The 17,573-nt window shown below is 35.4% G+C and overlaps 1 protein-coding gene across 1 annotated transcript in view; it reads right to left on the bottom strand.

Moving 5' to 3' along the window:
• Positions 1–1,772: 1,772 nt before the first annotated feature.
• HIF1A (hypoxia inducible factor 1 subunit alpha) overlaps positions 1,773–17,573 on the bottom strand; it is a 49,321-nt gene continuing 33,520 nt past the window's right edge. Inside the window, exons 8-15 of the mRNA XM_027842847.1 lie at positions 16,530–16,677; positions 13,100–13,320; positions 12,011–12,282; positions 9,493–9,615; positions 8,646–9,046; positions 5,139–5,247; positions 4,562–4,688; positions 1,773–3,468 (exon numbers count right to left, since the gene is read on the bottom strand). Coding sequence (XP_027698648.1) covers positions 3,317–3,468; positions 4,562–4,688; positions 5,139–5,247; positions 8,646–9,046; positions 9,493–9,615; positions 12,011–12,282; positions 13,100–13,320; positions 16,530–16,677 — 1,553 coding nt within the window. The 3' untranslated portion in view covers positions 1,773–3,316. The remainder of the gene's footprint in view (positions 3,469–4,561; positions 4,689–5,138; positions 5,248–8,645; positions 9,047–9,492; positions 9,616–12,010; positions 12,283–13,099; positions 13,321–16,529; positions 16,678–17,573) is intronic.

Raw genomic sequence — 17,573 nt, 5'->3', positions numbered from 1 at the left:
ACTAGGAAACTAAGACTGAAAGATTATATGACTGGCCCGGGTCTGTTGCTTATGAGAACAGACCGAAAATCTGAAATAAGTTTTAGAGAAATTTATCATGTCATTTTGCAGAGGGGAGTGAGCTAGAAAGGGAGTGGCCTGTCTACCCAGATTCTGAAAGATTTACTCTATGTACAATTTTGACAAAAGTTTCCCACACAGGAACCCCCACACACAATTTTTTTTTTTTTAGGCAGTCGGGGTTAAGTGACTTGCCCAGGGTCACACAGCTAGTAAGCCCACATATACAATTAAGCAATACTGCTGAGAGGGTGGCCTGAAAACAAGGTAGATTGAGATAGAAGTAACAGAAGTAACGAACCCAAAATAGAATCCTGGGGTGGACCCTTTGGAATTACTGGGTGTGGTAACTGAAAACAAGAATGCTTAGGGTGGATCTAGGGCCTGGGGGAATCAGAAATACCTTGTATCCATCTTTGGCATTCCCAGAGTTACAGGGGTCAAGGGACATTCTGGATGTGGACAACCTTTAATCACGTAAGATTGGATTTAAACAGTATGGTAATTTCCCCTCAACAGTATAATAACCCTTTTTCCCACAGCTAGCATCTGAGGTTATATTTGAACTCAGGCCTTCCTCGCTCTCTGTTAAAATTTCTAGTTATAATCTTCATCACCAGGCCTTATTTCTCAAATAATTTCATTCCCACATGAATTAAAAATGCTAAATATAATTTTGCTTCCAATTATCCTTTTGAAAGTCAAAGTATTAGATCCAGTAAATCTTCTTCCTAAATTGAGTAAATTTGTTATTGAGTCTCTTAGTTCCCAGATCTTGTTTATTCCTACCTTAAGAGTCTCACTTTATTGCTTCCTTTTAACGGAGGTGACCTTCGATTCTCTAAGGCACAAGCTCTTCAGGTCCTAGTCCTACCAAAGTGGAAAGGCTTTAGAACAGGGCTGGCAAGACACTATGGCTTTATCATCTGAAAACCACCTAAGTCCAGAAAGGCTAATAACTAGAAGCTTAGTTTCAAGATGAATTACATTTTTTTTTCTGTATTTTGGGCCACAGCAACTTATTAAGTCTGCATGGAAGGGTTATCAAAATTATTAATTATTCAAAGGCACATTGAAGTTTATAAAAATTATATCTGATCAAAGTTAAAATGTTCTTCAAAATAGGCTGTATCAAGAAACTATTTCAATATGAGATTTTAGTCTAAAACATTTGATTTATATTTATCACATTTTATTTTCCTTTTAGAGCATGGAACAAACTTATTTTGACATCATTCTGATTTATGACTCAATTCGTTAGGTTTAATAACCTGAAGAAAGGAACTTGATACCTGTGGCACTGAATACCTTATTTTTCCAAGAAGGCACATTATCACTGGACTTTAGATTTCATGTCAGGAGATCTGGTTTCTAGTCCAGGCCATGCTGCATGTACAGTTTGTATGGTCAAGAAAGCACTAGATTTGGAGTAACACTGGGTTTTTGCCCATCACTAACAGTGTGATCTTGGGCAAGTAATAACCCCTGTAGAGCTTAGTTTCCTTATTTACTGGAACAGGAGTTCTTAACCTTTTTTTGTGTAATGTATGGACCACCCCCACCCCAGCAGTCAGGTGAAGCCCATGAACCCATTCTCAGAATAAAGTTTTTCATGAAAAAAAAACAAAAAACAAAAAACAAAATAAACCAATTCTATTGAAAGAGTTATTAAAATACAAAGAAAAAGGTTCAGGGGTTAAGAACCCGTGGATCAGATAATCACAAAATGTCCCTTTTAGTTTTGAGTTTATTAATATATTCAATATCCATTATTTCTTATTGACTCACCCCAGCCAAAGTACTGACAATGCATCATTTTAATATTTATAATTTTTAAAATATCTAAACAAATATTCCCTAAAACACATCCTTTATGGTAGGATAATAGGGCTTAATATTACTCAACATGACACTTAAGGATTTCACAGAATATTACTTAAGATGATAATACAGTAAGGGATATTTAGCTTTAACAGTAGAAATAGTCAAGACAAATTTGATTTTTGCAAAATACTTAAAGGCAAGTGAACAATTTTAAAAGTTGTGGCTACATTAGGATTCAAATACTGTTTGTTGATGAAACAGTTCTTAGAGGGCCTGGTCCACATAAAATGTTTATTGATGTAACAAAACAATACAGTTAGTGTTAGATCCAACCACAAAGGACAAAAAAAATAAGAAAATGAAAAATTTGTACAATAAAAAACAAGATGTTTAATGTGACAACTATATATTCCTAAAATAAGGTTTCTAAAAATATATTCAGTTATTGAAATCTATATAAAAACATGAAGATGTTAATAGCGACAAAGTGCATGAAACCAAAACGTCAAATATTGAGCAACTTTGCTAACAACGCATGATTTATTATTTATTTATACAATCTGCTCAAAATATCACCTATACCATAACACAGGGTAAGCAGAACATTTAGATTTAATATCTGTTACACAATATTAGCATAAACTTGCACAACTACAGGTAGGGTTTTGTTGTCTTTTGAACTGGCAGTGACTACAGAAATGTTAAATCTCTCTAAATTAAGAGAATTTATCCAAATAAATGCTGCTAGATCTTCCAGATAAAACCCCTGTTTTTCTATACCATGTAAATAGCTTCACTCATTTTAATCATAAACCATACAGCATTTAAGAACCATTATTATATGACCAACAATGACATACTCCAGATTTAACAACTTCATAGGCAAACAAAAAATTTTCTTAAAAACTAGTCTTATAAATGCAGAATATATTGCATGAGGAACTGCTGGTATTTTTTTTTTTTTAAGAAAATATATTGTGCGATTGTGGCTACGACTTACTGCTGGTAAAAGCATTATTGTTTATGAAAAAATTGAGTAAAACTGTAAAAATTTTTTCAACTGCCTATGATCATGATGAAAGCTACTGCCAGTTTAACTATACTGGCATTTCATTAATAAGAATTCAACAAGGGACAAGTTCCCTAGCCAAAAATAAATAAATAAAAAGGTGCATATTTTAACATTGCTACGATAGTGTACTATATGGTTTAAATACCAAAAAATTATAAAAAACGCGCTGTTTCTGATCCATTAAAGAACATACTAAAAAGACCATTAAAGTAAATAAAGTAGAAAGGGGACCAAAACTGAACTAACTGAATTTGTGCAGTATTGTAGCCAGGCTTCTAAAATCAGATATAGAAAATATAAATAGACTGCTTTAGGTGACGATTCACCAGTGTCCAAAAGGAATTGAGTATTGTGAAAAGCTCAGTTAAGTTGATCCAAAGCTCTCTGTAATTCTTCACCTTGCAGCAGGTTTCTATTTCCTTGTATAGGAACATTAACTTCACAATCATAACTGGTGAGCTGTGGTAATCCACTTTCATCCATTGATGGGCCCAGGAGTCTACTTACTAAATCTAAAGAAAAAAAACGTCTCTTAGAAAAAGCAGAAGTATTACAAAGCTGCATAACAGCTCTGATAACTAGTTTTGTAGCCATCTATGTACGTATTCTCTTTACTCTAACGTGTAGAAGTGTAGATTACCACTTGAAGACCATCAGGAAAGCCCTAGATACTCAATTAAAGTAGATAATTTGTATACATCTGAGGCAACAGTTGATTGCCAATATACTGTGAAAGAAAAAAAAAATTGGCAATGTTTAAGCACCTAGGTATTCTACTTGCTTGGACAGGGAGGAAGGCAACACAAAATACTGGAAAAAAATGCTATAGTTCTAGAGTTGGTCAATATGGATTCTATTCTAGGCTCTTTCAGATTATGTAATTTTAGGATTGTCCTTTATTTTCTGGACTCAGTGTTCTCATTTCAAAGAATGACAGAATCTGAGAATTGGAAGGGACCTCAGGGGACCATCTAATCTAACCCAAAGACTAAAGATATTTCTACTATACATATCCAACAGGTGGTCAGCTAGCTTCGGCTTGGAAACCTCCAAGGAAGGGGAACCCTCCCCCTCACCCCATCACACTTTTGGGTAGCTCTAATTGTTAGGAAGTTTTTCCTTACATCAAGCTTAAATCTTCCTCCTTGAAACTTCTACCTATTTATTCCTGATTCAGCCCAGTGAGTAGAACAGAGCATCTAATCTCTCTCTCCACGATAGCCCTTCCAATACTTATGTCTTTTGAGTCTTCTCTCTTTGGTTAAACATGGCCAGTTCCTTTAACCAATCTTAATATAGTATTTTACAAATGGGTTATATAATCTTTAAGATTCTTTCCTGCTCAAATTCTACAAATGTAAGGGGAAAACGAATAGCTCCCCAGTTTTTCTGTGGGTTAAAGTCTTCACAATTTGGCTCCATAATTTTGTTCCGACATTTACTCCAAGAGCTTAGACATGTTTAAGACATAAAATTCCAAAGCTATTTTGCCTCATTCACCTCCATTAGTACAAATGATTAATATAATCATACCTTGTTTTTTCTCAAACTTGTTTAAGTTACTTGTTTCATGTGATGCTAAGAAGAAAAAGAGATAACACTAACCAGAGGGTATTAAGATGACCGTCTTTTGCTCTACTCCATTCTGTTCACTAGATTTGCATCCTTTTACACGTTTCCAAGAAAGAGATATAGTAGCTCCAGGATCATCTGGTTGCTGATGTAATGATCCCTAAAAACAGGAAGATAATTGAAATTCCACTCAATGAAATCTTAACCGAGAAAGCTTTGAAATCACTTCTAAACCAATAATATGTCAGGATACCATCTGCTAGACTATGCTAAATCCTTACCCATTCTTTTTTAACAATATGCCATTGTGTTGAAGAGATAAAGTTATTTCTATAACGAAAGGACTAACTGCTAACTGTGTAAAAATCAATCTGTGGAAATGATTTCAAACAAAATTTACCAGGACATATTTAAATGAGAGCTATATTCATTTTTTTTTTAATTCAATTAGTACTTCTGTTCCTTATATCAACAAGGGAAAGGACTTGGAAAACAGAAGACAAAATAAGTATCTTTTCAAATTTGGAAAAAGAAACAAGAAAACACCTATGGCCCATAGTTCGGAAAATCTGTCAAGTAGAGAAGTATATATACACAAACCAGCACTTACAATTCCTACTGCTTGAAAAAGTGAACCTTCATGTTCCATTTTCCTTTTTCTCTGAGAATTCTGCAAAGCTAATATCTTTGGATTAAGCTCCTCATCTATAGCAGTAGTTCTGAAGAGAAAATAAAATCATTCTAATTTGAATAGGCTGTAAAAAACTTTAAATTAGCAAGCCTCATTTATCTGGCATGTCAAGTTTGTATTACTGAAGTACCAAAACTTTTTTTTTAGCAATTATTTTGGATGGAGAATTTTCAAAGGGGTGCCTCCAGTGTTATTTTGGTGTCTAGCACTTATTTCTTTGTTCCAAGTTACATTCAAGTGAATTCAGATTTCAGGATAAAGAACCTGTAGACAGGCAAGGTGATACTATTTCACCACAGCTGTAAGCCCAAATTTTTAAAATATTGTATTTTTCTTGATCTTATGTAATTGTCTTTAAATAAAGCTATAGCTTAAAACCTGTCAAGCTTAAACAAATTTTAAAGACCTGAAATTACATTCTTGTGTTTATAAATGTATATACCTATCAAGTATTAAAAATCAGACAAATTCTTGTTGAATAAACAAGCTCCTAAAACAACAACAATGTTTTTTGCCCTGTGTCCCTATTTAACCATGCCCAATTCAATATTTTGTACATGCAGCAGACATTCCACATGAGAATGGACTTTTAGTACATACCTAATATACAGAAAGAAAATGTTTGGGGTGATCCTGGACTATCATGTAGCTACAGACAAAATTATGTACTGTATATTACTTCTGAAATATTATCTGAAGTAAAAGTTGAAGACATGATAGTTGACAAAATAAAGCACAACAATTTCAAGGCTTGACAACAGGTTGGATCCCAACGCCTCTTTTCTATATCCTAGGGATGGTTGAGGAGTAAGTATCATGTAAGTTGGTCCCTAAAAGAAGGGAAACTTTCAATTTGAATTTTTGAATTCTTGTTCACCTCTATGGCTAGAACAAAGGCATAGTTATAGAAGAAAGGATAAGAATGTAATGGTTGGTGATCCAAGAAAATACTAAAATAAGTAAATTACAGCTAAATCATGGTGGGCCCTGAATACTTGGGAATAGAGAGTTTGTACTTTTATTCAGCTGGCAAAGGGGACACCTTGAATTTTTTTTTTTTAAACAAGGCAAAGGGGTGATGTGATTAGAGCTATGCATTAGGAAGATAGTATGAAGGATATTATGAAGTCTGGAACAGAAATTCTGGGTACAGGGAGAATGGTCAAGAAGTCATTTTAGTAGTCTGAGAGGTGATAAGAGCCTGAATTAGTGTGGTGGAAGGTGGTACAGAAAAAAGAGAACAAATCTGAGAGATACTACAAAGGTAAGATCAAGAGGACTTGTGAGTGGCCTAAGAGAAGAAAGAATTAAAGATGAAACCAAGTGTTCAAGCGTTTTCCAATGTTTACTGAATCATCAAGCCTAGATGACTAGAAAGATAGTGATGCTTTTTTTTTTTGGCTAGGCAATGGGGTTAAGTGACTTGCCCAGGGTCACACAGCTAGTAAGTGTCAAGTGCCTGAAGCCACATTTGAACTCAGGTCTTCCTGTATCCAGGGCCAGTGCTCTATCCACTGTGCCACCTAGCTGCCCCGATGGTGATGCTTTTAATAAAGAAATGGAATTTAAGAAGATAGTAGGTTTTAGAGGAAAGGTAATGAATTCACACAGAGGGGTGATGAATCCAACAGAATGAAACATACATTTTTGAACACAACCAACCTGGGAAATTTGTTTTGCCCAACTATGTATATTTGTAACAAGGGGTTTTTTTCCCCTTTTAAAAATTGGGGTCTGGGATTTGGGGAGGAGAGCTTTCTCTATTTCAGTTCATCTTCCACACTTCCGCCAAAGTGATTTTCCTTAAACACAAATCTAGCTATGTCAGGTTCCCTACTCCATCATCTTCAATGGCTCCCTATTTATTCTAGGATTCAATATAAACTTCTCTGTTGACCTTTTAGAGCTCTTCAAAACTTTGCCTCAACTCGTCTTCCTAACCTCATTGTACATTAATCCTCCTATTGCACTTGGCAATCCAGCCAAACTGGCTTGCTCTCTGTTTCTTACACATGACACTCCACTCCATCTTTGAATAAATACCTTTGCATGGAACCCTCCCCCACATTTAGAATTCACTCTCCTCACTTCTGCCTCATATAATCCCTCTCTTCTTTCAAGATACAACTTCTTCTACATAATGATTGTCCTGATACCCTATTGCCTTCTTCAAACAATTTTATATTTATTTTCTTTATATGTTTATGTATATGTGTGTCTAACATATGTTAAGCTCCCTCCAATTAAAGACTGTTTCATTCATGTACTTGTATCCCTAACACCCAGAAGAGTGCCTGACACATAGGCACACTTAAACACTTGTTGAATGAGAGAGGGAGGAAGAGATACATAGGAAACTGTAGTATTAAAGAAACCGAGTTCAGAAAAAAAAGTTAAATAGGGCAATAGTTCCCACCTACTGTCTTTCTCACAGTTGGTTGAAAATATAGTCACTTTGGATGTAACCTAGAGTCCTTAATTATATCTTTGATCTTATTAAAATAAAAATGTCGAAAGAGGAAGTTTCTAACTTTAACATTTTAATCAGTTTAGAACATAGAAAAAATACTATGAATAGAATTTAGATGCTCAGCTTATCCCCAATAAATCTCTTTAAGGCACAGTGTTGCTGAAATACTAAACATCTATACTGAAAAGGAAAAGTACTTTTGTAAGTCATAAGTAATCGAAACAGAAAAAGGAAACTGAAGCATCAACAAGACGAAAACCACACAATATACATACACATTTCAAGTTAAATGATATGCCATAAATTTTAAAGGGAGATATATGTACTATGGTCTTATTTCTTCTTGTTGCCAAACTCAAAGAAAAATAAACAAGAGAGGAAGAGTGATTAGGGAAATTAATATTAAGAGTTTCAATAAAGATTGAGCAGATCAGGAACCTCAAAAACAGTTGAATACATAATGAAGTAGAATAAAGAAAGTCTGTTGATACAAGAGAATGATGGGAGTATAGCAAGGGTAAGTTGGGAGCTGTGGTTGGAAGTGCACTGGGAATAAGAGTAAAAACACTTTTCTAAAGAGCTAAGAAAAACCCTAGGGGCTAGGATATCCAGAAATTAATAACAGCTAAGGTGGTTACATAATAATTGTAGAAGTGCAGATTAAGAACAAATTCTTGGTGTAACCGTACACATGAGCTCTGAAAATAATACTGAGACCTTAAGGAACTAATACAAGGGATTAGATAGTAAAGGTGTCCTAACTGTCCAATATTTATTTCAAAGACAATGACAATCAACTTAAAAAAAAAAAAAGAACATATTTAGGAAAGCAGTTTTACATGTACTTGCTTTAAATTTCAATAAAATTATTTTGAAATACAATTTGATGCTATTATAAAAGTCTCAATTTTCTCAGTAACAAAATTAAAGCTTCTTTATATAAAGAGTATTAATACCTTTGACTCAAAGTGACTGACAACAGATTAGGACTTCTTGGATGAGATTTCTCCATTTGTTCTATTACTCCTTTTCCAGCTCTGTCAGGAGAGACTGTCCGACTTCGATTCCCATCATATGGTGATGCTGGGGCACTGGCAGTTTCATTAATTACGTAAACAGAATATGGAGAAGCAATCAATACTTTACTGTCATCTGTACCTTCTATTTTCACTGGTTTAACTTCATCGCTGGTAGTGTGTTCTTGTGTTTGAGACTGCTGAAAAATGTTAGGGGTGCTCACACTTTGAGAACTTGTAGAAGTATTCTCTAATGGTGAAAGTTGATCAAAGGAACGCAACTGAAAGTCATCATCCATTGGGATATAAGGAGCTAACATTTCCAAGTCTAAATCAGTGTCCTTAAAAAAAAAATACAAAATATTTTGCCTTGAGAACAAAGTTTTCAATTGGTAACACCAGTATAATAATGGTGAATACTTTCAAAACATTACCCAAAATATACCACATCTAGTCACTCAAACCATATGGAAAGGAAAAAAAGTCTTGAAACTTCCTAGCTCTGCCATGTCCATGAAGCAGATAGAATGAGAATAGACTTTCAGTGCATACTGAATATACAGAAAGGTGTTTTGGGAAATATAAATAATATACTCCAGTGGCAGCTAGGCAGTGCAGTGGATAGAGCAGAGGCCCTGGATTCAGGAGGACCTGAGTTCAAACCTGGCCTCAGACATATAACACTTACTAGCTATGTGACCTGGGCAAGTCACTTAACCCCATTGCCTAGCCAAAAAAAATTTTAAAAAATTTTACTCCAAAACTCAAGCAAAAAATTATTACATACCTGAGTAGAAAAAGGGTTCTTTGCTTCTGTGTCTTCTGCGAAAAGTTTCTCCACTAATTCCAACTTGAATTCATTAGCCATATCATTATCCACATCAAAACAATATTCACTGGAACTACTAGGCTGTAAAAGTAAATTTAAATGAATTATGCTTATTATTCTCCCCCAATATCTCCACATTTTATTAGATTTTTAAATAGATGCAAAATAATTCTTGAAGAACATACAATTTTATATTCATTTCTTTGGTGAGGCCTTCACTGATAGACAAGAGAAGTTATTAAGTTTATATGGTGAGCTAGTTTATCATTCCAGTTCTGGAGATAGTAAAATTGTGCCCAATTGCCCTTCTGAACCTAGACAAGCTTAGAAGACTTTTATCATGTGTATAGAGCAGTTAAATAATGATAAACCTGTAATACTAGCCGATAAATTGATGGCCAAAAAAGTTATAAGTTGCATATATCTACATACCACAGTTTTTTCTGTATATTTAAATTCAAGATTTGTGTGATATAGTATTGCCAAACTATTATATAGGTTGTCTTAACTTCTGACATCACACCCAATTCTGTTGCCTATTCCTGACTGGCTAATTGTCCTTTAACATAAAATAATGGTGAGGTATAGGACATACTTTAAACAACTTTTGATTTCACCCTAATTTCTTAGAATTACAAGTTCCTTGGGTATAAGAAATGTATCATTTCATCTTTGTATCTAAGTGCCTCGAACAAGTGCACTGCAAATGATAGGCACTTAATAATGGTTCAGATTTCCTCTCTTCCTTAAAAAGCTTTCACTAGATACTGATCACCATCCCTTCAAGCTATGAGTCTTCTCCTTTCTCCTTTTCAAATCTAAATTCCTAGAAAAAAAATTAGCTATACTTAACTCCACTTCTTTTCTTTGTCACCCCCTTGTTATCTGGTTTCTGACCCTGTCACTCTACTTAAGTTTACCAACTCAACGTACCAGTCCTCTCCTTTTTCCTTTTCATATCCAGATTCCTAGGAGAAAAAAAAGACCTCCACTTTACTGCTTTTCAACCCTTTGCTATCTAATTTCTGATCCTACTGTTCTACCAAAGGTTAATCAACTGCTCCACTACTCTACTGCTAAGATTACCAATGATCTTGACCATTAAATCCAATGGTCTGTCCTCAGACCATGTGGATGTCCCATCGGCATTTCAAACTCAAGACACCTAAAACAGAACTCAGAAACATGCCTCTCATCCAACCTGAATTTTTTGAAGCTCTTGAAATTATTGACCACACCCCTCTTCCTGGATATACTTTTTTTTTTGTATTGACATTTTTATTTAAAGTTTTGAGTTCCAAATTCTATTCCTCCCTCCCCTTTCCCTTTCCTGAGACTTTATGTAAAACATTTTCATATTAGTGATTTTGTACAGAAGTCTTAATTAAAATTTAAAAAAAGAGAAAGATATGTTCTTTTCTGCTGACATCTATAATACTACTCTTAGTTCTCTAACCGTCTCCCACCTTCCTTATATGTCATTTTTTAATGTCATTATCTACCTTCTACCCTCTAAGTGTGGATGTTGACTAAGGCTTTATCCTGTGGCCTTTTCTCCCTTCTGAACTACAGTTTTGCATCTTTATCTTTCTGCTGAACAGTTCACCCTAGACCTATAAATATCTTAAAATTCAACAGGTCCAAAATAAAACTTATTATCTTTCCTACTAAATTCCACCCTCCTCCAGATGTCCATATTTCTGTTGAGGGCACCACTAGAAATATTTTTCTATTCACCTAGATTCACAACCCAGGAGTCATCCTTGATTTTCTCCTTTTACTCATTTCCCATATCCAATTTATCAAGTCTTGTTCCTTCAATCTCCATGTGTCTTGCCACCTCACCTATCCCCTCCTACCACTTACTCTGCCAATACCCCAGTTCAGGCCCTCATCACCTACCTTCCAGACAGTTTTAATAATCTCCTAATTGCCTCCCTGCTTCCAGTTTCACCCTCCTACAATCTTCTCCACAAAGCTGCAAATTAATATTGCTAAGACAGAGCTCTTCCCGTGTTACTTCCCTACTCAAAAATCTTCACAACCTTCTTGTTTGTTGCCTCTATGATAAAGTACAGACTTCTCAATCTGGCCTTGTAGAGTCTGATTCCCACCTATTTTCCAAACTTATTTTATATTATCATGAACTGTACACTTCAACTAATGCATAGGATGTTTCACTAATCTCATCTGCGCCCTCCCCACCGATCTGAAGTACACTCTCACTTCTACCTTTCAGAATACTGAGCTTTCTGATTGCTCCAGTTGGTGCTCTCTTCCTCTTAAAATTCTCTTGCTGATTATTTATGTTTGCATATTTATCTCTTTTGTGGAACATAAGCATTCCATGTTTAGACACTTAAGTGCTTGAGTTGAAAATAAAATTTGAATCAAATTTCTAGATTCAGTTCTTACATAGAAAAAACTTAGTTCTGAAAGAAAACAAAAAAACTAGATTCTAGTTGAAGATACCAACCTCAGGTGAACTTTGTCTAGTGCTTGCATCAGAAGGACTAGCTGGACGATCCTGTATTTGAGGCATGGTAAAAGAAAGTTCCAATGGCTCTGGATTTGGCTCTAATTTCAGTGCAACTTCTTGATTGAGTGCAGGGTCAGCATTGCTACGAAGCGGTTTTGAAGTTTCAGAGGTGGGTAGTGGAGACATTGCCAAATTTATATTCTGTAATTTCTCACTAGATGAGGGGAGCATCACATCATTGTATAATGGAACTTCAAGTTGTTGCTCATCTGTTTGTGGAATGATGGTGAGAAAAAATGAATCTGTAGGATATCTTTATAATCTCATTAAATTCAAATGCATATGTCCCTATATAAAGAATGCCTGATTAATTTGATCAAACAACAAAAACTATACTAAGAGAGAAAAGTTTACAAAAGTTATGGGATACAGATATACTAAAATACGTTATTCTTCATATTTTAATATGCTATTCAAAGTAATAACTAATTGCATATATCACTGAAAAAAGGTTTTTGTCCATATTCTGTACATATAAACTCTGGTTTGGGAATGCAGCTTTTGCTTGGAGACCCTGAGGGCAACAGTGGTTTTTCTAGCTTTTCATGAAACAATATTTATTGTGATGCAACTCTGTTAAACTGCCGAAGTTCAAAAATTAAATGAGAGCAGGATACCAAATTAAGCAAAACACATCAAACATTATATGAGTAAGAGTTCACTGAAGCATAACTGCAATGATAACAGAAATGGAAACAAGAGTAGCAGAGAGACAAGCAAATTTATGAAGGAGGCTAAGGTGGACAATATAGAACCAGTAAAATGAAATAAGACTACAAGTGGTTACACCAGCATGAAATTCTGCTGAGCTAGCTCTTTGCTCTAATTGGTCCTACCAGAGAAATGACACATTTCATATTCGTGTGTATTTATTTTTCACACATATTTGTATATAAAATTAACCTGAAGCAACTGTTTCTAAGTACTTGGCTCAATAACGGATGATAAATAAAACTAGATATAGCTCACTGTTTACTAAACGTGGATTACCTTAGATAGTAAGCACATTATTAAACATGTACCCACCATTATTGTCAAAGTCCAAAGATATGATAGTATCTCCGGCAGCTGGGGCTAATAAAGTTAAAGCATCTGGTTCCTTCTTAAGTTTATCAAAAAGACTGCTACTGTCTTCTGTTTCAACCTTGGTCAATAACTGAGTTATTTTCATATCAACTGCTTCCACTGGTTTTAGCATACATTCTGTTTGTCCAAGGGAGAAAATCAAGTCATGCTGAACAATACCACTATGACAAAAACAAAGACATATTAGTAAGCTCTAAATTAGCGCTTGATACTATAAGTAAAACCTTCAGATGACATTCTTTCTCGAAATCTGCTAATAACACATTTTATGAAAAAAGAAAGTTTTATTCAGTTTTACTTTCACAGCTTAATCGGTATAGCAAATATCACTTAGGCTTAAAAACTCAAATGAAATACTAGCTTTATAAATTAGTATCTCCTCTCAAATAGCTAAATGGACTGTGTAAAAAAAAATCTTGAGACTTCACCAGATAGTCAGTAAGCATTTGTTAAATGTCTGCTATGAGCCAAAACCCGTGTTAAGTACTGAGGATACAAAAAAAGTCTCTGTTCTCAAGAAACTCAGTGTAATGGTTGAGACAACATGAAAACAATTATGTACAAAGATGAAATGCAGGATAAATTGGAGATGATCAATAAAGGAAAGTCACTAGTGTTAAAGGGGTTTAGTTGTGAACTAAAAAAAGCCAGGGAAGCCAGGAGGTGGAAAGGAGGAAGATATGGGAGACAGTAAAAGTGCCTGGGTTTGAGGAACAGCAAGGAGAGCCAGGGTCTTTGCATCTCAGAGTACATAGGAGGACTAGAAAGGAAAAAGAGGACAGGCTGAAAAGGGTTTTAAGGATTTATTTGATCCTGGAAATGACAGGGAGTCACTGGAGTTGATTGAAGGGGGTGATGGTGATAAGATAAAGTCAGATTTGAGCTTTAGGAAGATCAATTTGGCAGTTGAGTGCAGGATGCACTGGAAAAGAGGCTTGTGGTATACAGACTGACCAGCAGGCTAGGATAGTAGTTGAGGTATGAAGTGATGAGGGCCTTCACCAGGGTAGTGGCAGTGTCAGGGGGAGAAAAGGGCACATATGCAAAAGATGTTATGAAGGAAAAATTGACAGGATTTGGAAATAGATTAGATATGGGGTGGGGGGAGGTGGGTAGTGAGAGATTGAGGAGTTAAGGATGACATGTAGGTTTGCCAGCCTGGGTGACAGGGAGATAGTAATGCCTTCGGAATAGTATATAAAATTTCAGAAGTAGGGAAGGTTTGGGAAGAAAGGTAATGAGTTCAGTTTTGGACATGCTGAGTAGAAGATATTTACAGGACATCCATTATGAGATGTTCAAAGGGCAGTTGGAGATTGGAGTCTAAAGTTTAAGAGAGAGGTTAAGGCTTGATAAAAAGATCTGAGAATCATCAGCTAGAAATGATAACTACCCAAGAACTACTGAGTTTAACAATCTTTCCCTAAGTACACTATTAAAATAATTTGCTGAATGCCAGTTTGTTGGGTTGTTCAAATAGATTTTAAATAGACATGGTTTTTCCCTTTGTGTTATAATTAATAGACAAGATTACAGAATACAGAAATATAAGAATTCACTATATATTTACATTGGGAACAAAGATCCAAGTCAGTTTTGCAATTTTAAGGAAATAAATGCCATTTTTTTTTCAATTAACCAGTTAAAACTTAATGGGAGAGTTGGATTTTAGGAATCCTTCAATATGTTGTGTCACTGCCACATGAGGACAAGTGCAAATGTCATCTAGCTGCACACTCTACCAACCAATCTGCTTAGCTCATGTATTCATCTTTTTCTATCACCCTCCTTTCCCTAGATGGTTGCAAACAAGAGAATGTATTTTTGCTTTCCCATGTACTACATATTATTTGCTCACTTTCACCTCTATGTCTTCACACATTACTTTACTGTTACCCTCATTCTTCTTTGACCAAATCATAGAACTATAAATTCCTTTAAATAGTTTAAAAATTACTTTCTCCAGAAAAATTCAATTATAAACCTTAAGTTCCATTTCCTTATATGTATTTATTCAACTTGTAGTTCCATGTAATACATTCACGCATTTACTTGTATGTTTGTTCTATCTTCCCCATTTAGAACATAGGTTTATTGGGAGCACAGACCATCATTTTCTGTGAGTGGAAAGAGGAAGGTGGAGTATGATGATAGTGGAGTGAAATCTGTGAAGCTTTTGGGAAATGAAGAGTTTGCAGGGTTTCAGAGCCTTCTTTGCTGGGCTTCTGGAAGAGTTACTGCTCCACCAGCATTCCAATCTGAGAGGCAGAGGCTACTGAGAGTTCTGAAGACGTGTGAGCACCAAAACTTGAAGCAATCTCCTTTGATGATGAAAATCACTTTGGATGCTGAGTGGAGGATGGACTGGGGTGGGGAGACCTGAGCCAGGAAGATCTACTGGCAGGCTATTACAGTAGTCCAGGCATGAGTTGATGAGGGCCTGCACTAGAGCGGTGGCAGTGTCAGGGGAGTGAAGAGGGAGTATTTGAGAGATGATGCAAAGGTGAAATCAATAGGCCTTCTCAACAGATTGGATATGGGGGGTGGGAGGGGGTAAGAAATAGTGAGACATTAAAGATGACACCTAGGTTGTAAGCCTGGGGGATTGAGTTGTGGTGACCTTGACAATAACAGGAGGAAAGTTTGGAAGAGGGGAAAGTTTCCGGGGAAAGCTAATGAGTTCAATTTTAGACAAGTGTAAGATGTCTACAGGACATCCAATTCTAGATATCTAATGGGGAATTAGAAATAACAGACTGGAGGTCAGTAGAAAGTTTAGGGCTGGATAAGAAGATGTGAGAATCAGAAGCATAGAGATGATAATTAGAGCTGATGAGATCACCATATGAAATAGTATAGAGGAAGAAGGAAGAGGGTACAGGACAAAAATAATAGAGTAAGGTTATGAGATGGGATAAATAACCCATATTTGGCTTTAGCTAGACAAAACAACTCAACAGTTAAAAATGTCATCTAGATAAGAGTGAAATGTGTGTGTGTGTGTGTGTGAAATTTGGGAAAATTCAAAGGACAGGGACTGTTATATTTTTCTTTGTACCCTGAGCAGTTCCTTGCATGTGGTAAGGACTTAATACACATTTGTAATGAAGTGAAATGGGTAGAATTGTGTATCATCTTCATAGAAACTTGGAGTACATGGCACTATTCAGATACTGTTATGTCAAGAGAAAGGTAGGGAATTAGAATAGAGGCCTGTGAAATAAATTGATATAATGCTTATAACCCCAAATTATTTTTGTTTGTTGCTCTTCTACAAGAAAAAGTAAACAATTTCATTATAGAAATGACACTGTAGAAAAGTACTACATTTAGTTCCCCCAAACCAAATGAATTTATGCACCAAACTTACCTTACAACATAATTTACACACACTATACATTGTGGTTGGGAGTTTTTAGTATTGTAAATCACAGTTGCTTGAGTTTCAACCCAGACGTATCCACCCCGTTTGGCAAGCATTCTATATTGTCCTGTAGTGACTTGTCCTTTAGTAAACACTAGGAATGAAAAAGTAAATTTATGCAAAATTTATTTTCCAAAAGTGAAAACGTGGCTACTGAGGAAAAGGGGAGAACTTTTATTTTCCTCTTTGTTTCATTTTAATGTCTTCCCTTTAAGAGGCAATTTCCCTTTAAAATTCAATTGTTGGGAGAAAAATAAAACTTGTACACTTAAAAATCATAAAACTCCTCCCACAATCAAATTAATCCCCATATGCCATCACACCCCAACTTTCAACTCAAAATTATAAGAAGCAATAACAACTGCATCCCTCAATGACTAATGCAGAAGATGAGGGTGGGAGAGACTGAAGGGTCAAGATGTATAACTCTGACAATATAGAGGATGCTGCTGAAGGGAACTGGCATTACCACCAAAAATAACAAGGACATTTAAATTCCCAGACTTAATATTCAGATAACCTTGCATGATGACTTAAAGCCATCATGTAAGGAATAGTAAGGGTTGTACTTCTAACACTACTGGGGTTCCCCCCAACCACAGATTTGGATCTTTGGTACAGATGCAAGGCTGTTTACTGTGACTCCTATATCATGTATCAAAATTAACCAATGTTAATCAATGATTAACAATCAATCCATTAATTCTTTTATTTTCTACGATAAAATACTAACTTGTCTGGGTGTTAAGAACCATGCAGCCCTGCAATGATAATTAGTGTGGAATTATGCATATATGAATGCTGGATCCCATTTGTAAGAGATTTCATTACCAAAAGTACATTATTTTCATCACCTACACTAGTCTTGGGTCCAAAGATTAGTGATTTCATAAGGATCCACTGAGTACAATCATATTTTATTACAGTTTACCTTTGAAATGAAATAAATTTTGTTTCTTACTGGATTACAATGAAATTGGTATTTATAAC

Source organism: Vombatus ursinus, unplaced genomic scaffold, assembly GCF_900497805.2.
Source record: "Vombatus ursinus unplaced genomic scaffold, bare-nosed wombat genome assembly UNPS02014893.1, whole genome shotgun sequence".
In the NCBI taxonomy this organism is placed as follows: Eukaryota; Metazoa; Chordata; class Mammalia; order Diprotodontia; family Vombatidae; genus Vombatus; species Vombatus ursinus.
This window is presented reverse-complemented; position numbering and strand designations above follow the sequence as displayed.